Here is a 22034-nt window from a genome sequence, read left to right on the forward strand (position 1 = left end):
TAATCTGCATTTCCCTGATGACTAGTGACATAGAATATTTTTTAGATGCTTATATGCAATTCATATTTCTTCCTTTGAGAATGCTCTATTTAGCTCCATAGCCCATTTTTCGATTGGCTTGTTTGATTCCTTATTATTTAACTTTTTGAGTTTTTTGTATATCCTAGATATTAATCCTCTATCAGATATATAGATGGCAAAGATTATTTTCCCATTCTGTAGGTTGCCTCTTTGCTTTATTCACAGTGTCGTTTGCAGTGCAAAATCCTTGTAATTTCATGAGGTCCCAGTGATTAATCTGTGGTTTTATTGCCTGAGCAATGGGGGTTATATTCAGAAAGTCTTTGCCAAGACCAATATGTTGAAGGGTTTTTCCTACTTTTTCCCCTAGCAGTTTCAGAGTTTTAGGTCTGATGTTAAGTTCTTTAATCCGTTAGGACTTAATTCTTGTGCATGGAGAGATAGAAGGATCTATGTTCATCCTTCTACAGATACATATCCAGTTTCCCCAACACCATTTGCTGAAGAGGCTGTCTTTTCTCCAATGAGTATTTTTGGCATTTTTATCGAATATCAGGTGGCTATAGCTACCTGGACTTACATCTGGGTCTTCTATTCTGTTCCATTGATCTACATGTCTGCTTTTGTGCCTGTACCATGCTGTTTTTGTTACTATGGCTCTGTAGTATAGGTTAAAATCAGGTATGTTGATACCACCAGCCTTATTTTTGTTGCTCAATATTATTTTAGATATTTGAGGTTTTTTTGTGATTCCAAATGAATTTTTGGATTGTTTTTCTATTTCCATGAAGAATGCCTTTGGAATTTTGATGGGGATTGCATTAAATGTGTAGATTGCTTTTGTTAAGATTTCCATTTTCACAATATTGATTCTTCCCATCCAGGAACAGGGATGTTTTTCCACTTCCTAGTGTCTTCTGCAATTTCTTGCTTGAGTGTTTTAAAGTTCTCATTGTAGAGATTCTTTATTTCCTTGGTTAGATTTATGCCAAGGTACTTTATTTACTTATTTTTTTGATGCAATTTTGAATGGGAGTGATTCTCTGATTTCATCCTCTGTGTGTTTGTTGGCTATTGATTTCTGTGTATTTATTTTGTATCCTGTTACATGGCTGTAGGTTTTGATCAGCTCTAACAGTTTGCTGGTAGAGTCTTTAGGGTCTTTTATATATAGAATCATGTCATCTGCAAATAATGATAACTTGATCTCTTCCTTTCCAATTTGAATACCTTTTATGTGTGTCTCTTGCCTTATTGCCATTGCTAAGACTTCTAGAACTATATTAAATAAAAGTGGGGACAGTGGACACCCTTGTCTTGTTCCTGATTTTAGTGGAAAAGCTTCCAGTTTTTCCCCATTTAGTAATATGTTGGCTGTAGGCTTGTCATAAATAGCCTTTATTATATTGAGATATCCCAGTATCTGTAGGACTTTTATCATGAAGGGATGTTGGATTTTGTCGAATGCTTTCTCTGCATCTAATGAGATGATCATGTGATTTTTGTCCTTCAATCCATTTATATGATGTATTACATTTATAGATTTGCAAATATTTAACCATCCCTGCATCTCTGGGATAAAGCCTACTTGGTCAGGGTGAATGATCTTTCTGATATATTTTTATATTCTGTTTGCCAATATTTTGTTGAGAATTTTTGCATCTATGTTCATGAGGGAGATTCGTCTGTAATTTTTTTTTTTTTTTTCTGTCTTTGTCTGGTTTTGGTATTAGGGTGATGCTGGCTTCATTGAAGGAGTTTGTCAGAATTCCTTCTTTTTCTATTTCATGGAAAAGCTTAAGAAGCAATGGTGTTAGCTCTTCCTTGAAGGTCTGGCAAAATTCAGCAGTGAATCCATCCGGGCCTGGGCTTAAAAAGTTGAGAGATTTTTGATAACTTCAGATGTCCATGCTTGTTATAGGTCTATTTAAGTGATTAATATAATTTTGGTTTAATTTAGGTAGGTCATATAAATCAAGGAAATCATCCATTTCTTTCAGATTTTCATACTTTGTGGAGTATATGCTTCAATAATATGTCCCTATGGTTTTTGAATTTTCCTGGAATCTGTTGTGATGTTACCTTTTTCATCTCTGATTATATTAATTTGTGTCTCTTCTCTGTTTATTTTGGTCAGATTTGTTAAGGGTTTATCGATCTTTTTTATCCTTTCAAAGAACCAACTGTTTGTTTCATTAATTCTTTGGATTTTTTTTTGTTTCTATTTCATTCATTTCTGCCCTAATATTTATTATTTCTTCCCATCCACTGATTTTTGGTTTGCCTTGTTCTTTTTTTTCCAAGGCTTTAAGGTGAAGCATTAGGTTGTTTACTTGCGGCCTTTTTAATTTCTTAATATAGGCGCTTAAAGCTATAAATTTACCTCTTAAGAACTGCCTTCATTGTGTCCCAGAGATTTTGGTATGTTGTGTTCTCATTATCGTTTAACTCTATAAACTTTTTTTTAAAAATTATTTATTTATTTATTTGAGAGTGACAGACACAGAGAGAAAGACAGATAGAGGGAGAGAGAGAGAATGGGCGCGCCAGGGCTTCCAGCCTCTGCAAATGAACTCCAGATGCATGCACCCCCTTGTGCATCTGGCTAACGTGGGACCTGGGGAACCGAGCCTCGAACCGGGGTCCTTAGGCTTCACAGGCAAGCACTTAACCACTAAGCCATCTCTCCAGCCCCTCTATAAACTTTTTGATTTCCTTCTTGGTTTCCTCATTGACCCATTTATCATTTAGTAGTGTATTGTTTAGTCTCCATGATTTTATGTATGCTCTATAGCCTTTCTTGCTATTGATTTGTAGTTTGATTCCATTGTGATCAGATAGAATGCAAGGAATTATTTCAGTTTTTCTGTATTTGTTAAGATTTGCTTTGTGTCCTAATATATGGTCTATTTTAGAGAATGTTCTATGTGCTGCTGCAAACAATGTATATTCTGCAGCCTTTGGATGAAATGTCCTGTATATATCTGTTAGGTCCATTCCTTCTATGACCTCATTTAGTCCAGATGCCTCTCTATTTATTTTTTCCCTGATTGACCTGTCAATTGATGAGAGTGGGGTGTGGAAGTCACCCACTACTACTGTGTTTGGTGTTATCTGTGACATTAGTTCTAATAGTGTTTGTTTGATGAAATTAGGAGCCCCCATGTTAGGTGCATACTTGTTTAGGATTGTAATGTCCTCCTGTTAGAGGGTGCCCTTAATCAATATAAAGTGACCTTCCTTATCTTTCTTGACTAATGTTTGGCTGAAGCCTACCTTGTCAGATATTAGGATAGCAACCTCTGCTTGTTTTCTAGGCCCATTTGCTTGAAACACTGTTTTCCAACCTTTCACCCTAAGATAATGTACATCCTTTGTAGAAAGGTGAGGTTCTTGGAGACAACAAATTGTAGGATCCTGCTTTTTAACCCAGTCTGCAAACCTATGTCTTTTGGTTGGGGCATTGAGACCAATGATATTATTGAAAGGTGTGTATATATGTTTGCCTTTGTTTTTGTGGTTCTGGTTCTACCTTTGCTCTCTTGTGTTAATTAGTATTTGAGTATTGCTTGTTTTTTCTAGGTTCCTTATATGTGTGCTTTTCCTTTGCTTCAGCATGGAGGATTCTTTCAAGTATTTTCTGTAGAGCTGGTTTTGTCTTCAAATACTCCTTTAACCTGCTTTTGTTGTGGAATATCCTTATTTCTCTGTCTATTTGAATGGATAGCTTTGCAGGATAAAAGTAACCTTGGTTGACAGTTGTATCTTTCAGAATTTGGAATACATCACTCCAAGCCCTTCTGGCTTTGAAATTTTATGTTGAGTAATCTGCTATAATCCTGATGGCTTGCCTTTGTAGGTAAGTTGATTTTTCTCTCTGACTGCTTTCAATGTTTTTTCTTTGGATTGTGTGTTTGGTAGTTTGATTATAATATGGCAAGGAGAGGTTCTTTCCAGGTTTTGTCTGGCTGGGGTTCTAAAGGCTTCCTGTATCTGCATTGGCACCTCTTTCCCAATTTGGGAGAAGTTTTCTTCTATGATTTTGTTGAAGACTCCTACTATGCCTTTGGAGTGAAATTCTTCTCCTTCTACTATGCCCTGAATTTTTATGTTTGATCTTTTCATAGAGTCCCGAATATCTTGAAATTCCCATTCATACTTTTCTATTAGTTTGCCTTTCTCTTTGTTGGACTCTATTATCTCTGCTACCTAGTCTTTTAGCTTAGATATTCTGTCTTCTCCTTCATCCATTCTACTGGTGAGATTTTCTGCAGAGTTTTTTTTTTTTTTTTTTTTTTAAATTTCATTAACTGTGTTCTTCATTGCTAGTAATTCTGACTTGTTTTTCTTTATTATTTCTATTTCCTTATTTATGTCTTCTATTGCCTTCTTTATTTCATTAAATTGGTGTCCTGCTTATGCTTTGATTCCTGTGATTTTCTCTTTGTTTCCTTTGATTTGTTCTTTGACTTCTTTGAACATATTTACAATCATTCTTTTGAAATCTTTCTAAGGCATTTCCTCAAACTCGTTCTCACTGGAGGTCATCTCTGATGCTTTAATACTTTTTGGTGAATTTATATTGTCTTGATTTTTGGTGTTTCTTGTGTTATAATGTATATATTTTTGCCTCTTGGATTAAATTAATGCTTGGATTTTCTAGTTTGCTGGGTATTCTTAGCTGTATCAATTGATCTGATGTTATATATTTTCAGTGTAGGAAATTAAGATGTTCGGTGTGGCTCTTAACACTCTCAGAGTATCTACAAAATTGTTCCTAGGGGTTGGGTTTACCTGCTATGGGAGTATTTAAGTAGGGTGAGTGGAACAAAATACAGGTAGATTCTAAAATTTAAACACTGTATTCATTCAATCAACAACAGCACCGAGTATTTATCCAAGAGTAGGTATTATAACAACCAGATCCTCTATCAACAAAAAGGTTAAGATTTCTGGTCTGTTGAGGGTTCCAAATCAGCTTGTGACCAAGTGAGACCTTTCCCTGGTGCAATCCCAGTTACCTTTTTGGATGATTTTGTTCTCAGTCAAGTAGGCTGGCTGGGTCACTGGACTGCTGTTCTGTTTTCTGGAGCTGGACACTGGCTTTTCCTGCGGGGCAAACACAGCCTGGCAACTGTGGCCCTGCAGATTGGCACCCTCACTGCTGGAACCCCCGCTGCTGCTGCTGCAGCTGCTGCTGCAGCTGCTGCTGGGTCCATGGCTACTGCTGCCAAAGCTGCTGCTGGTGTTGCTGAAGCCACCACTGCTGGGCCTGCCGCTACTGCTGCTGAAGCTGCTGCTGCTGGGTCTGCCACTGCTGCGGGGTCCGCTGCTGCTGCTGCTGCTATAGCCACTGCTGCTGCAGCCGCTGTTGCCAGTGCCACAGCTGCTGCTGTTGCTGCTGGAGCTGTGGCTTCCACTGCCGCTTTTGCTGCTGGAGCCAGGGTGCCACTGCTGGAGCTGCTTTGGCCTGCCTGTGTGGGCTCTGGATGCTCTAGGACTCTCCTACTTCTCTGCTGCTGTTTTAATTTCTCATATACCTCACTTTTTAGTAAAAGTGTTTATTTTGCTCGGTTTTCTTTGGCTTTTTCTCCCCTAGGCTGCTTTGTGGTTCCTATGCCGCCATCTTAACTGGTAGTCCGGATATTGTAATTTTGTTGACAGTTGTTAGCTTTCAGAACTTAGAATACCTTATTCCGAGCTCTTCTGGCTTTTGAAGTTGTGTTGAGTAATTTGCTGTAATCCTGATGGGCTTGCCTTTATGGGCGACTTGCTGCTTCTCTTTTACTGCTTTCAATATTTGTTTTGTGTGTTTTGCAATTTAATTATAATATTGTAAGGAGAGGTTCTTTCCTTCTTTTGTCTGCTTGGTGTTCTAAATTCTTTCTCTATCTATATTGGCATCTCTTTCCCTTTTTGGGGTAAATTTTCTTCTATGATTTTGTTGGAAATACCTCCTATGCCTTTGGAGTGAAATTCTTCTCCTTCTACTATACCCTGAATTATTATGTTTGATCTCTTCATAGTGTCCTGAATGTCTTGAAATTCCCATTCATACATTCTATTAGCTTGTCTTTCTCTTTATTGGGCTGTTCTAGATTTGCCACTTTGTCTTGTAGTTTAGACATTCTATCCTGTCCTTGATCCATTCTATTTGTTAGACTTTCTTTTTTTTTTTTTTGTTCATTTTTTATTTATTTATTTGAGAGCGACAGACACAGGGAGATAGACAGATAGAGGGAGAGAGATAGAATGGGCGCGCCAGGGCTTCCAGCCTCTGCAAACGAACTCCAGACGCATGCACCCCCTTGTGCATCTGGCTAACGTGGGACCTGGGGAACCGAGCCTTGAACCGGGGTCCTTAGGCTTCACAGGCAAGTGCTTAACTGCTAAGCCATCTCTCCAGCCCTATTTGTTAGACTTTCTATAGAGTTTTTTATTTGACTTACTCTGTTTTTTCATTTCTAGTATTTCTGATTGGTATTTCTTCATTATTTTTATTTCTGTACTCATGTCTTGTATTGACTTCCTTATTGCATTAAGTTGGTTCCTGTGTTCTATTTCAGGAGTTTGTTTTCTTCTTTGATTCCTTTTTGAACATAGTTATAATCATTCTTTTGAATTATTTGTTAGGCATTTCATCTAAATCAGCATCACTGGAGGTCATTTCTGATGGATTTATAATTTTTGGTAGAATTATATTGTCTTCATTTTTTGTTTTTCTTGTGTTATAGAGATTTTTGTGTCTTGAGTCAATTTGATGCTTGGGTTTTCTAATTATCTGCAATATTTTTAGATGTACAAATCTGACATTATGTATCTTCAGGGTAGGAGCCTAAGGTGCCAGGTATGACTCTTATGTTACTCCCAGAGCAACAGCAGAAGTGACCCTAGGTGGTAGATTTGATATGCTGCTATGCTGATATTCTAGTGGGCTGGGCGGAGCAAAAATATAGACAAATTCTAAAATTCCACTGAACAATATACATACTCAGTCAAAACCAGCTGAGATCTGTAATGGGTTTCCAGGTCAGCCTGGGCCTGAGTGAGACCATTCTCCCAAGAAAGAATAAAAAGACAAAAAGGCACTATAAGTCAGTAAATAGCGAAGGCAACAAGAATCAAGCCCACCCCAGCTGAAACTAAGAAAAATTGGCAAAACAAGCAATGGTGCTGTTTCCTGGTGAACTGGATACCAGCCCAAGGGGGAAGGAGATCAACACAGAGAAAAATCAACTCCTACCAAATCAGAGAGCCAGAGACCCAGAGGCCCCCAACACCTTATCACTGAAGCAGACCAGAAATTAACCCAACATGGCTCGGAGAAATTTTGCAGAAGAGGAGCCAGAAAGAATGTCAGAGCCACATATTGGGTCATGATATGCAGAGACATTTATCCTACCCATAGCTGTGGGATAACAGTTATGCATGACCCATATACCTCATATACCATATACCTCAAGAAGGAGGGGCCAAGGGGAGGGGGTAAGTTACGGATGAGTCTAATAATGGTACAAACTGCCTATATTTGATGAATACAAAACTAATTAATAAATTTTTTTTTAAAAAAGAATCAAGCCCAAAACACACAGCTTATTTAAGAATCCAAAGCCATCCAAAAGTACATCAGTCAGTTGGGTGTGGTGGCACATGCTTTTAATCCCAGCACTCGGGAAGCAGAATATGTAACACATAACCTGCCTTGACATAGAAAGAGAGATTAGCACTTCCAGTATAGGTTTATGTACCTGCTTTTTTATTAGTCAGCCTTGTTATCTTTTGGGTGGCTTCCAATCTCACTAATGCTGAATGCCCATCTTGTGTTTTTTTTTTTTTGGTTTTTTGAGGTAGGGTCTCACTCTGGCTCAGGCTGACCTGGAATTCACTATGTAGTCTCAGGGTGGCCTCGAACTCTCAGCGATCCTCCTACCTCTGCCTCCCGAGTGCTGGGATTAAAGGCGTGCGCCACCACGCCCGGCTTTGAATGCCCATCTTGATCCCTCCATGTTGTCCTGTGAATCTGGTGCTCTGATCAGCTGTGTGGGATACCCTGTCACCATGGGTGAATGTGTTCTCCAGAGGTTTGCAGTTCTGTTGGTTGGGGATGGGAGAATGTAGGAAGCCTGTTGGGTGGGGAATGGGAGAGTGTAGGAAGCCTGGAGTTGTACTGGAACTGCTCAGCTGGTTTACCTGTATCCCTTTCAGCAGCTCCTTAGCTGATATCCACTGTCACCATTCAGGTTTCTTGACTTGTAAGGAGGCTGATAAGGTTGGAAAATCTTGTTTGGTCTCTGCTCCTGCAGCTTGGTGCTGGGCAGATGGCGCTGAGTAGGTATGTGGATTGTGAGGACTGGGCTCCAAGTGCCTCAGCAGGATTGTGGCCATTTTCCTCCTTCCTGGTGGAGCTTGGTCTCTCCTGCTTCTCCCCTGGGGCTAGTAAAAACCTATACTCCTTCAGTTTTCAGAAGAGTGTATTTTGCTGTGGATTGGCTTGGCTCCTATGCTGTCATCTTACCTGGAAGTCCCCAATTTTATATTTTAATTGTGGTAAAACAATACATAAGATAAACCTTACATGTTAACTGTATAAGTTGAGTTTATAAGTTAATTGTGTAAGTGTATAGTTCAGTAATATTAAGCACATGTACACTGTTAAGTAATAAATCTCTAAAGCCTTTTTATCTTTCAAACTGGAAACTATTTCCATTAAATACCAGCTATCCAGGTTTAACTCTCTAGCCTTGTTGCAGTCAGGTTTGCATTGCTGGTAGAATCATCCAACTAAGATCAGCTTGTGAGAAAAAGAGGTTTATTTTGGCTAACAAGCTTGAGGGGAAGCTCCACAATGGTAGGAGAAAATGCTGGCATGAGCAGAGAGTGGACATCATCCTCTAGCCAACATAAGGTAGACAATAGCAACAGGAGAGTGTGCCAAACACTGGCATGGGTAAACTTGCTATAATACCCATAAGCCCACCCCCAACAATACACTCTTCTCTAGGAGGCGGTAATTTCTAAATCTCCATCAGCTGGGAACCTAGCATTCAGAACACCTAAGTTTATGGGGGACACCTGAATCAAACCACCACATCCCGCCCCTGTCCCCATGAACTTATGAACCATCCATGATCTAAAATGCAATGAATTCCATCCAACTTTAAAAATCCTCATATTTTTTATCAATCCCAATGATGTACATACATCCCCATAATCTAAGGTCTTTTAACTGAGCCATAATACCAAAAAATAACCTCAAAAAAACCCATAATGGCACAGAATAAACATTCACACTGCAAAAGATGGCATTGGGCATAGCAAAGAAACATTCAGCCAAATACAAGATTTAAAACAATGAAGGCAAACATCAAACTCTGTAGCTTCAAGTCCAGCAACTCTAATCAATGAAAAATCTCCAAGTCTAAAAATTCTAACCAGCAACAAGCCTCTGGCATTCCAATTCTGCCCCTCCAGCTAGGCTACTTACAGTCCTGGAAAACTTCATCAGGACTGGCAGCTTTTCTTAGCAGTCATCTTGTGATCCCAGTATCTCCACTGCAATCCACAGTTCATCCTCATGGCCCCATGGGGTCCCATGAAGGCATACAGCACCATGCTTCACACTGCCCATGGCCATTTCCAAAATACAAGACTGTGTTGCAAACTCAATGGCCCACTCTTTCCTGCATTTCTTATACTCCACAATACCAGGTAGGGTGCCAATTTGTTAATCCAGGGGGAAATAAAGTAGACTTTGAAGAACAGGACACTTCTTGAGTACTCAGGGACCTTCAAAAGAGTCTACATTCTTCCTGATGCCCCAGTGCAGGTCAGCTGGCCCAATCTCAAAGGTTGTAATCTATCAGTTGCAGCTGAGTGGGCAACAGTTCACCCAAAGATTTTGTTTTCCTATGCCATAGCCCTCTGCTCACACCAGTTCATTTCTATGCAAAGCATCCCTGCACAACTTCTCAGGACACACGTATGACAGGAAGCCTCACAGAAACTGCTAGCCCAGTCCAAGCAAAGATTTTTCTTACCCTCATAAACCAAACTTCACAGTCCATAGTTCTTATTCATTCAGGTTTTTCAACTCTGACCAGAATAGTCCATCAAGCTATACTTACAGCATTGTAAGGCATCTCTCAGGCCAAAGTTTCAAATCTTTCCACATTCCTCTTGAAAATCAGCTCTAAAAGGTCAAAAGCACACAATCAGGTTTCTAGCAGCAATCCCACTCCTTGGTATCATTTTACTGTTGTAGTCAGGTTTGCATTGCTGGTAGAAATCACCCAACTAAGAGTAGCTTGTGGGAAAAAGAGATTTATTTTGGCTTACAGGCTTGAGGGGAGCCTCTACAATGGCAGGGAAAATGATGGCATGAGCAGAGTGTGGACATCACCCCCTGGCCAACATAAGGTGGGCAATAGCAACAGGAGAGCGTACCAAACACTGCCATGAGTAAACTGGCTATAACACCCATAAGCCACCCTTAACAATACACTCCCCCCATGAGGCATTAATTCTCAAATCTCCATCAGCTGGGAACCTAACATTCAGCGCACCTAAGTTTATGGGAGACACCTGAATCAAACCACCATAAGCTGAGCAATCACTTTTCTACCTTCTGGCAATATTAGTTTGGCTACCCCATATATCTCCCAAGTGAAAACAGTTCTTCTGTGATTGACTTATTTTATTGACTATAACATCATCATCCATGCTGTAACATGAGTCAAAGATCCCTTCCTTTTCCAAAAAATATTTCTGTCTTTATTGATTTTACAGTGTTGGAGATTGAACCCAAGACAGGTATTCTACCCCTGGGCAATTGTTCTACCACTGAGATATACCCCCAGCTGTTGTAGTTACCTTCCCATTGCTGAGACAAAACACCCAACCAAAGGGAGCTTATAGGAAAGTATTTACTTTTGCTTTCAGTCTTGAGGGGAAGCTTCATCATGGTAGGGAAAGCATGACACAAGCAGAGGCTGGACATCACTCCTTTGTCACAGTAGTTGAAAAAGAGCAGCAGGAGAGTAATCTGAAGTCTGGCAAAGAGGAGCTGGCTGTAACACCCTTAAGTCATACCCTAACACTTCTCAAATTGCCAACAAATGGAGACCAAGCATTCAGAATGTGTGAGTTTATGGATGATGTCTCATTCAAATAACTATATTATCCCCTAGCCCCCATAAATTCACAACTGTCTCAATTAAAAATGAATCGGGGGGTGGGGTGCTGGAGAGAAGGCTTAGCAGTTAAGGCACTTGCCTGCAAAGGCAAAGTTCCGAGGTTCGATTCCTCAGGACTCACCTAAGCCAGATGCACAAGAAGTATATGCGTCTGGAGTTTGTTTGCAGTGGCTAGAGGCCCTGGAATGCCCACTATCTCTTTGTCTGTCTCTCTTCTATTTCTCTCTACTTGCACATAAATAAATAAATAAAATTTTTAAAAAAGGAAAAAGAAAAAAATGCATTCAGGATTTGGAGAGATGGCTTAGTGGCTAAGGTGCTTGCCTGAGAAGCCTAAGGATCCAGGTTCGACTCTCCAGATCCCATGTAAGCCTGATGCATGAAAGTGAGGCAAGCATGTAGTTGCACATTTCCACTTGGTGGAACAAGCATCTGGAGTTTGGTTGCAGTGGCTGAGGCCCTGGTATGCCAGTTCCCTCCCTCTCTCTGTGTTTCTCTCTGTGTTTACCTAACTGTCTCTACAATAAAATTTTAAAAAATGCATTCAGGGCTTAGAGAGATGGCTTAGCAGTTAAGGTGATTGCCTACAAAGCCTAAGGATCCAGGTTCAATTCCCCAGTACTCCTAAAAGGTGTAGCATGCATCTGGAGTTTGTTTGCAGAGGCTAGAGGCCCTGGCATGCCCATTCTTTCTTCCTTATTTACTTCTTTCTCCCTCCTTCTCTCACTCAAATAAATAAATGAAACACATGCTGTTAATCCCAGCACTCAGGAGGCAGAGGTAGAAGGATTTCTGTGAGGTTGAGGCCATCCTGGAATTACTGAGTGAGTTACAGGTCAGCTTGGGATAGGGTGGGAAAAAAACAAAAAACATTCAGTCCAACTTTAAAAGTCCCTATAGTTTCTCATCATTTCCAAAACTGTTGAGAAGTACAAAGTCCAAGGTCTCATCTGACATTCAAAACAGTCTTTTTACTGTATACCTATAAAATTAAAACAGGTTAAATATAATAATGGCACAGAGTAACATTCACACTTCAAAAAAGGCAATGAGCATAGTGAAGAAAGATTGAACAAATGGAAGATCTAAACTAAGTAATGTAAATATCAAATCCTGTAGCTTTAAATCCAAAATTTGTAACCATCAATGAAGTCTGTGAGCTTACAATTCTTCCTCTCCACTGGCCTGCTCACAGCCTGAGGAAAACTGCCTCATGAGCCAGCAACTCTCCTTGGTAGCTGTTTTCTGGTTCTGGCAACACCAGAATCCTGGGGTCTCCACTGCAACTCATTGTTAATTCTCATGCCTCTACACAGTGATTTAAACAATCCTGTCTCACATTGCCAGTGGCCTTTCCAAAAAACAAACTCCATTGCAAATCCAGTGACTCTGTCTTTCCTACATTTGTTATACTTCCATACCAGGTAGCTATCAAATTTGTTAACCCAGTGGGGAATAAAGCTCATTTGGAGCATGAAAGTAACTTTAGCATTCTTCTTTCAGGCTCCTGTACTTTCAAAAGAGTAAACATTCTTACTGCTGTCTCAATGCAGAAAAGCTTGCCCAATCTCAATGGTGGTAATCTCTCAGACAATTGCTGCTGAAGCAGACTGCTGTCTCCTGCTCCAAATTTTCTGTGCCATGTCCTGCTGCTCTGTGTTCTACAGTTACTTTTAAATTTAGCTTTACTCAAATTCTCAGGATATGGGAAAGGCTCAGCCAGCCTCTCTCACAAACTGCCTCTAACCTACTCTGGATAAAAACTCCTTTTCCCTCACAGCCAACCTGTACAGTCCATAGTTCTCATTGTATTTAGGTCTTTCAACTCTGTGACCAGAATGCTCTATCAAGCTCTGCTTAAAACATGGAAAGGTATCTCTTAGGCCAAAGTTTCAAAATTCTTTTATATTCCTCCCACAAATCAGTTCCCCAAAGACAAAAAGCCATATGGTCAGAAATGACCCCACTCCTCTGGTATCAATTTCTGTCATAGTTAGCATCTCATTGCTTGAATATAACACCTGACCAAAAACAGCTTATGGGAGCAAAGTATTTCAGCTTATAGTCTCAGGGGGATGCTTCATGGTGGCAGAGGAAAGCATGGCTTATATCAACCCTTGCCACAGCAGTTTGACAATAGCCACAGGAGTGTGAGCTTAGCTCTGGCAAGGGGGAGCTGAGTTATAAGACTCCTAAGTCCACTTACAATACCACACCTCCCAAATAGCTACCAGCTGAGGGCCAAGCATTGAGAACACATGAATTTATGGGGGACATCTGATTGAAACCACCACACCAGCCCTAGAATGTCCTTCCTTCTTCAGGCTCTATGCATATGCTCCTTTTTATTTTTCTAATCACCCATTCATGGACATGGGTTGTTTCTGTCTTTTGACTAATGTAATTGTACAGTGAATATGGTTGAGCAGATTCTGCTCTGAGATCCTCTTTTCTGTTCTGAGTATATAGAAACAAGTCTGTGGAGGAGAATTTGGGCTGAATACTGACAAGTGGGACTGGGACTTGTTATTTCACATGCTTTTTGCATTTTTTACAGTAGGCATAGGGTATTGTATATATTGAGTGTGATGCCTTGAATGTAAAATGTATTCCATAGCTGTCAAGTGTTTGTGATTAAGTCTCATACTTAATCTCTAGGTGGTAGAGCCTTTGGGAGATGAAGCCTTGCTGGAGGAGGTATGTCATTGGAGGCCAGCTTTGGGATTTCATAGTCCAGCCCAGCTTCCTAGTACTAACTCAGCTAACTTTCTTTGCTATCTCCTGATGATATGTGATGATGTGAGCCAGCGTTTTGTTTGTTCTATGCTTTCTCACCATATATGTGAAAATTTCTGCTTTAACCTGTTAGCCAAAATAAACCCTTTTCTTCCATAAGCTGTGTCTGGTCAGGTATTTGTTTCTAGCAATGAGAAGTTTACTGCTACAGAATTTATTTATTTATTTTGGCTTTTCAAGGTAGGGTCTCACTCTAGCCCAGGATGATCTGGAATTTACTCTGTAGTCTCAGGGTGGCCTGAAACACATGGCAATCCTCCTACCTCCGCCTCCCGAGTGCTGGGATTAAAGGTGTACACCACCATGCCTGGCGTAACTACAGAAAATTTTTATCAGAAGTGGGAACCTTTTAGTGTTTTGGAACTGGTTTTGGGGATGAATATAGAAGGATTTGGTACTTTGGACTAGAGAGATACTACAGTGCTTCTAAGCAGAGCATAATGAGCCATTTTAGTCAGAGCTTGAAGACCAAAATGCAGAGTGTGTGGACTATGGAGGCTTGGCTTATAAAATTTATAAGGGGAACTGAGATAGAGACAGTTCTGTGATGTTCTGGTTGCCTTCTGCCCCAAGTTCTGTCCAGATAACTTGATAAAAGTTGAATTTAAACGTATTGGACTACTGTTTTTGGCAGAGGAAAATACAGAGCAGTAGGATATGAAAGATATAGTTTGGCATAGCAAGAAATATGGTTTGGGGGCTGGAGAGATGGCTCAGTTATTAAGGTGCTTACCTGCAAAGCTTAATGCCCCATTCTTGATTTCCCAGTAAAGCCAGATGCACAAAGTGGCACATGCCTCTGGATGTTGTTTGCAGTGGCTGGAGGCTCTAATGCTCCTATTTTCTCTGTCTCTCTGTCTCTTCTATATGTCTTTCTCAGCTTTCAAATGAACAAAAAAAGAAATGTGGTTTGGGACCTATGGCCCCAGAGACTGCAACCACTTCAGCTACAATTTTTTTAGGAGCTTGCCATCATTGAGGATGGGCCTCTAAATTGCTACTCTACATTGGTCCAATAGAAGAGTTCTGATTCGTTTAAAAGGAGAGGCCTGGAAGGAAGATTGCTGTAGTTTCCTGATATCCAAAATTAGGCTTTATCCCTCCACCCACCCCTGGATTTACATATATGGCAGTGTTGTGTACGTGGTACTGGTCTTGTAAATTTGACAAATGTAGAATATAGAGGTTATTCAATTGCAACATAGTTCTGGAGATGACCACTGAGTATAGGCTATATATATGAAGCAGGGTTGTACTCCTTACTGGAAGGCATGGGGGTTTGGCATGGACTTGTGAAAACAAACCTTAGGTCATGGAGTAGACCCCAGGTTTTGGAGATGCCAGCACTATGCAGTGGTTGCCTATGAAAGCTGCTGACTCTAAGTCTATAATCTGGGAAGCAAGCAGCACAGCTGGAGGGGTGGACTTACCCAACCCCTTTGGAGTCCAGAGGACTACATCATGAGTACTACAATGCTAGACATAGAGCTATAGGATATAATTTGTTTTTTGTTTTTTTCTGAGGGGGTGGATGGGTTGAAGTAGGGTCTCACTGTAGCCCACACTGATCTGATATTCACTATGTAGTCTCAAACTTGTGGCAATCCTCCTACCTCTGTCTCCTAAGTGCTGGGATTAAAGGCATGCAACACTACCTGGCCCAGATATGTTTTCACTGTTGGTTTTCTACCTTGCATTGAGACTTTGGACTTTTGAACAGTGTTGGGACTGATGTAGTCTATGGGAACTTTTGAAGTTGGACTAGATGCATTTTGCATCATAAGATGGTCATGAGTCAATGAGATTCTAGAGTGAAATTTTTTTTTAAATTAAAAAAAAAAAACCCTATAGGTCATGTGTACTTGGTTCCTAGCTGGTGGCAATTTGGAAAAGTTATGAGGCCTTTGGAAGGTGCAGTTTTGCTGGAGGAAGTATGTAACTGAGGCAGGTTTTGGGGTCATGCAGCCCAGCTCCAAGCCCAAGTCATGTTCAGTTGGCTTCCTGATACTGTGGAAATGTGATTCCCAGCTGGCTGCTTTTTCCTGCCTTGTTTTTCCCACAATGATGAAACTTTCCCTCAAAGGCATAAGATTGAAAATAAACCCTTTTCTTCAATAAGCTGCTTCTAGTTGCATGTTTTGTCCCAGAAATGAGAAGGTTCTATGAATTATGGGTAAACTATGAGGTCACTAATTGTTATGTATTTGGTTTGTTCTACACTGAGAAGTCAGAAGCCCTGTTACCAGAAATATCTCCAACTGTTGTGAGAGAGTGTAAGTGGAATCTGATGCAGAACCCCTCCAAAAATGTTTTTGAGGAATGCACAAGGTAAGTGGTCTGTGCACAAACCTGTATTTATGTTATTATTGTTGTTGTTTTCATTATTGTTATTATTTGTTTATATCAGCCTCTCTGTGGAGGGATTAAAGGTTTGTTACACCTTCCCCATCATCCTGTATATATTATTATTGCTATTATTATATTGTTTGTTTGTTGTGACAGGTTCGCATGTAGTCCAGTATAGCCTCAGAATCATTCTGTAGCCAGGGTTGACCTTAAACTCCTGATCTTCCCCAATCCACCTCCAAAGTACTAGGATTCCAGGCATGTACACTCTAGGCTCTAAACCTATCTATAGGGAACTATATGACAGAGGACAACAGGAGAGTTTTCTGTATGTGTCAAGTTCTTATCTGAGTAATTTTAAAATAAAAATAATCACTTTTACTAATTTTGTGTGGAAAGGGTAAATGAATAATCACATGTGCATAAAGGTTATACTGAAGAGGATGACCTTGTGGAGCCCCAGTATCTTAGAGTCCCTAGACCATTTCTGTTCTGATTTTCCAAAATGCATGTGCCTAGGATACAAAATCTCAAAATATTTTTTCTAGACCTAGTCACTTACCAAAAATGTATTTTCTCTGGATCTCTACAACATGAATAGAGAGTTGTAAAATATAACACTGGCTAAATTCAGCTTGTTTGTGCACACAGGAGGAAGTTGTTTCTGTGGCAAATATGCCCAGAAAGTGTGGTTCTCTGTGTAACCATATAACCCCTTACCTCACAGTAAGGGATTACCAGGGTCAAAATGTGGGAAATGCTCTTTGCTTTGAAAGCAGTTACAGTGACATTTATTGTGGTTTGAAAGGGTTGCTTTGGCTGGATGTAATGATGCATGCCTATATTATCTTGGTGCTCAAGAAGATCATGAGTTTGACTTAGACTTAGCTACATTTCAAAAACCTGTCTCACTGACCCCTACACACACCAAAACCCAACCAAACAAAAAACATTGGTCTGGCTAACTTTAGATGGGAGCTTTGAGGCAAGTGCGGTTGTGTCCAAAGCTAGACCACAGAGACTCTTTCAGTTCAAGTGAAATACAAAGGTGGCCTAGAGAGACAATAGTAATAGTATATAGAAATGAGTGAATTTTAGAGATACTTAGGAGGCTGGGGGCAAGGGAAGACTACATGGCCTAGAGTTTTGAGGTATATTTGAGTTATCAAACAAGGCTGATAAATAAAAAAGTCACCAGTGTTCACCTCAGAGATAGACTAGATTTGGAGGTTATAACCTCCGTCTATGGGTGACTTAAGCTGTGGTCTTGGGAGTGTGGGCAGAGTGAGTCGAGTGAAAAGAGACTGTAGACCTGTCTGTCTCTTTGTTCGGACATTCTTCAACTTAGTATGCTGTCTGTCCCCTCCCTTCACCATTGGAGATCATTGGTTACCTTGATTAGAGCTGTTTAGTAGAGGATATGCATTTGAAGAGTGTTACAAAATAGAGAGGCCTCACCTTAGTGTTAGAGACAGGCGATGAGTTGGGGTCAGAAATGCCGTAAGAGAGCACATTTCAGGAGCATGGGTACATCTGTGGTAGCTGTGGAAAATAAGAGCAGGGATGACCTGCGCTACCACAGCCATGTGTCACTGTTGCAGGCAGCTTTGGGGACAACCCCCCAACCAAAAGCAGGTTATAGGAGGAAAGGGGTTTATTTCAGGTTTACAAATTCCAGGGGAACACCATCAAGGGGGAAAGAAACTGGCTCACTTCCAGCAGAAAGATACCACCAAACAGCCAGCAAAGAGCCAGAGCTTAAACTGCTCTTCACAAACCTTAGGGCTGGACTCAAGATCTGCTCAGTGATATACCTCTTCCCCAGTAGGGCTCTGATCACTGGAGACTCAAGTTTCAAGCCTGAATTTATCGGGCCACACATTCAAACTACAACAGTCACATAATATTTCAGTGATAGACTACATGCATGACAGTGATCTTACAAGATTTGTTGCAGTTACCTTTTTGTTGCTGGGACAAAGCACCTGACCAAAAGCAGCTGATGGGAGGAAAGTTTTTATTTTGGCTTATAGTCTTAAAGGGAAGCTTCATGATGGCTGGGGAAAGCATGGCATACTCAGAGGCTAGACATTACCTCCTTTCCACAGCAGGTGGAAAACAACAGCAAGAGAGGGAGCCTGACTTTACCAAGGAGGAACTGGCTAAGCACCCCTCCCCACAACAGCATACCTCCTCTAGCAAGGCTTTACCTCCCAGTGACCATTATGAAGGAAATCTGATTCAAACCACCACAAGACTGTATAGTATACTGTTGTTAGGAACATCTATTTGTATAAACATATTCTGTGATGTTTAGAGCCACACTGTCTTAAGGACACAGTTATGAGGGTGCTGCTGCATTTACCCCATGGGTAAGTGATTTATGATTACTTTTTTTTGTTTTTGAAGTAGGGTCTCACTCTAGCCCAGGCTGACCTGGAACTCACTTTTAGTCCCAAATTGCCCTCAAACTCACAGCCATCCTCCTACCTCTCTCTCCTGAGTGCTGGGATTAAAGATGTGTGTCACTACGCCTGGCATTATGATTACTTTTAAAGCCCTTTCCTATGAATTTTTTCTTTTTTTGGTTTTTGGAGGTAGGGTTTCACTCTGGTCCAGGCTGACCTGGAATTTACTATGTAGTCTCAGAGTGGCCTCGAACTCCCGGTGATCCTCCTACCTCTGCCTCCCGAGTGCTGGCATTAAATATGTATGCCACCACACCCGGCTTCCTATGAATTTTTAATGCCCAGTAAGTTTTTAAAGCATCTGTATGTTATCTTGGTGTATCTTGATGTTGTAAGTGAAACACCAAACTTCAAAATATGAATTCAATCATTTATTCATTCAGTAAATAATGTATAAAAGATCTCTATGTCCATGATATTTGGGTTACATCCAGTCACATAGACACACTCCTCTCTTGCACAACTGATGTGCTGTCAAGACAGGGTCCCCAGGCCTGTGAAGCTACAGTGTGGTGAGGCCAAATCTTGAACCTTTGGCATTCTAATAATGTGGCTGTCATTTACAATAAAAAGACAATGTTCTTTATCTATCCACACCGTCTCTTGAAGGGTATATGGGTGCTTTTAATGCCAAGGAGATGAGTGGTTTCAATGCTTATTCCTTTCAGTTAAAAATTTAAGCAAGCAGGGATGGAGAAATGGCTTAAGTGATTGCTTGCAAAATCTAATGACCCAGGTTTCAGTCTCCCATATCCATGTAGAGCCAGATGCACAATGAAATGCATGTATCTGGAATTTGTTTTCAGTGGCTAGGGGCCCTGACAAGCCCATTTGCTCTTTGTCTCACTGCTTCCAAATATTTTATTTTAGTTTTATTTATTATAGAGAGAGTAGGTGAGAAAGGGAGAGAGAGAATGGGCATGCCAGGACCTCTAGCCACTGCAAATGAATTCCAGATGTATGTGTCACCATGTACATCTGGCTTACATAGGCACTGGGAAATCAAACCTGAGTTCCTAGGCTTTGCAGGCAACTGCCTTAACCACTATGCAATCTCTTTATCCCTCTGCTGCAAATAAGTAAATAAAAGTATTTTTAAAAACGAACTCTCTATCTGTCTCTCTGTCTTTCTCAAATAAATAAATAACATATTTTCAAAGGGGGGGGGCTTGGCTTAATGGTTAAGGTGCTTGCCAGCAAAGCCAAAGGACCAAGGTTCTATTCCCCAGTACCCATATAAAACCAGGTACACAAGGTGGCACATGTATATGAAGTTCATTTGCAGTGACTAGAGGCTCTGGTGTGCCCATTCTCTCTCTCTCTCTCTCTCAAATAAATCAATAAAATATTTAAAAAAGAAAGAAATTCAGCAAGCAGTCTCATCTCTTACAGATCAATGAACGGTTTAAACGTCCTCTTTTCTAGCCAAGTGTGCTATCAGAGATGTTCTCCAATATCTTTAATTTCAAGTCATATTTTGCTTGTTCTCATGGAATATTCTCATTCCTGGAGTTCTAATGTTTGTGACATGAATTTCCTTTGAAAAAAAAAAGAGGTAGGTTCTGTTTGGCTGCTTCTTTGGTTTTGCACCTCTGATAACTACCTGGGACACTGTGATAAGAATCAAATCTTAGCTGGGTGTCATGGCGCACACCTTTAATCCTAGTAGTCGGGAGGCATAGGTAGGAGGATTGCCATGAGTTTGAGGCCAGCTTGAGACTCTATAGTGAATTCCAGGTCAGCCTGGGCTAGAATGAGACCCTACCTAGAAAAACAAAACAAACAAACAAACAAACAAAAAAGAATCAAATCTTTCCTCCTTTTCCTGATTCTCAAGATACCAGGAGTGGCTGATGTTTTACACCTTGTAGCAGACAGTTTCAGGTTTGCTGAGCTAAACTTCCAGACCAGGCACACTTATGGAGGAAGGAATTTATTGAAGCTTACAGATTTAGAGGAAGTTCCATAATGGCAGAAGCTGGCCTGCTTTCACAGGACCAAGCAGAGAGAGAGAGAAGCACAAACCTAAACACCAAAAACCACACAGCACAGCTAGGCACACTTTGCATATCTTTAGATTGAAATCTCAAACCCACCACCACAGTTTAAGATCTGTCCAGTGACACTGTCACCAGCCAGGTGGCTGCAGATCCAAACTACAAACTAATCAAACATTGAATATATTGGGGGCCATCTATTCAAACTACCACATTCCACCCTCGGCCCCAAATAGGTTTATAACCATCACACATTGTAAAGTGTACTCAGTTCAATTTCAAAGGTCCCCACAGTCTTAACCAATTTAAGATAGTAAGTCCTATAAAATCAAACAAGTTAAATACTTCCAACATATAAAGGTACAGAGTAAACATTTTTAACTATTATAATGCATAGCAAGGAGAGAAGAAAGCAATGCAAACTCAACCACCATCAAACAAATATCAAACTTCTACAGTTCAAGTTCAATATAACCAGAGACTGACAGTCTCCAGATTTTCTAGTTCCACCCCTGCAGCTGGACAGAGTAGCCAGGGAACACTTCCATCCCAGGCCAACAGTGCACTCCATGGTAGCCCTTGCATAGTCTTGGTGTACCCAAAACGTCTTCAGGTCTTCATACAAACCACAGTCCATCTTCCAAAGGCTCTTTCAGCCTATCAGGCATCATTCTGTGCCTCATGCCACATCTCAGCAGTGGCTCTTGGAACTGTGTGCAATTCATGACCACTCCCAGCATATTTTATTTTTTTCCCAAGGTAAGGTCTCACTCTAGATCAGGCTGACCTGGAATTTACTATGTAGTCTCAGAGTGGCCTCAAATTTACAGTGATCCTCATACCTCTGCTTCCCAAGTGCTGGGATTAAAGGTGTGCGCCACTATGCCCAGCTACTCCTCACGTTTTTCATGCTTCTGAAACCAATACCAGGTGTGCAGGACACAGCCATATTCTTAATTCAGGGACAAAATAAATCATAACCTTGAAAAGTAGGTTCCTTCTTCAGTCAACTCTTTCCAAAAGAGTTTGCATTTCTGTGATAGCCTTTTCTCCAGCATCCTTTCCATTGTTTTAATGTAAAGCAGTTGAGCCATATTCCTTAAGATTGCTAATGTGTTTGACAACAGCAGGTTCAGTAACTTAAGACCAGTTTCAGTGCCTGTGGTGGTTTGAATAGAACAGATGGCCCCCAGTATATTCAGTTGTTCATTTGT

At 40.6% G+C, this 22034-nt stretch overlaps 1 protein-coding gene across 1 annotated transcript in view; it reads left to right on the forward strand.

Annotated features, from left to right (window-relative positions):
• Positions 1–22034, forward strand: part of Grk4 (G protein-coupled receptor kinase 4) — a 167837-nt gene that overhangs the window by 57452 nt on the left and 88351 nt on the right. Inside the window, exon 6 of the mRNA XM_045161262.1 lies at positions 16237–16337. Coding sequence (XP_045017197.1) covers positions 16237–16337 — 101 coding nt within the window. The remainder of the gene's footprint in view (positions 1–16236; positions 16338–22034) is intronic.

This window comes from Jaculus jaculus, chromosome 11 (assembly GCF_020740685.1).
Source record: "Jaculus jaculus isolate mJacJac1 chromosome 11, mJacJac1.mat.Y.cur, whole genome shotgun sequence".
Lineage (NCBI taxonomy): Eukaryota > Metazoa > Chordata > Mammalia > Rodentia > Dipodidae > Jaculus > Jaculus jaculus.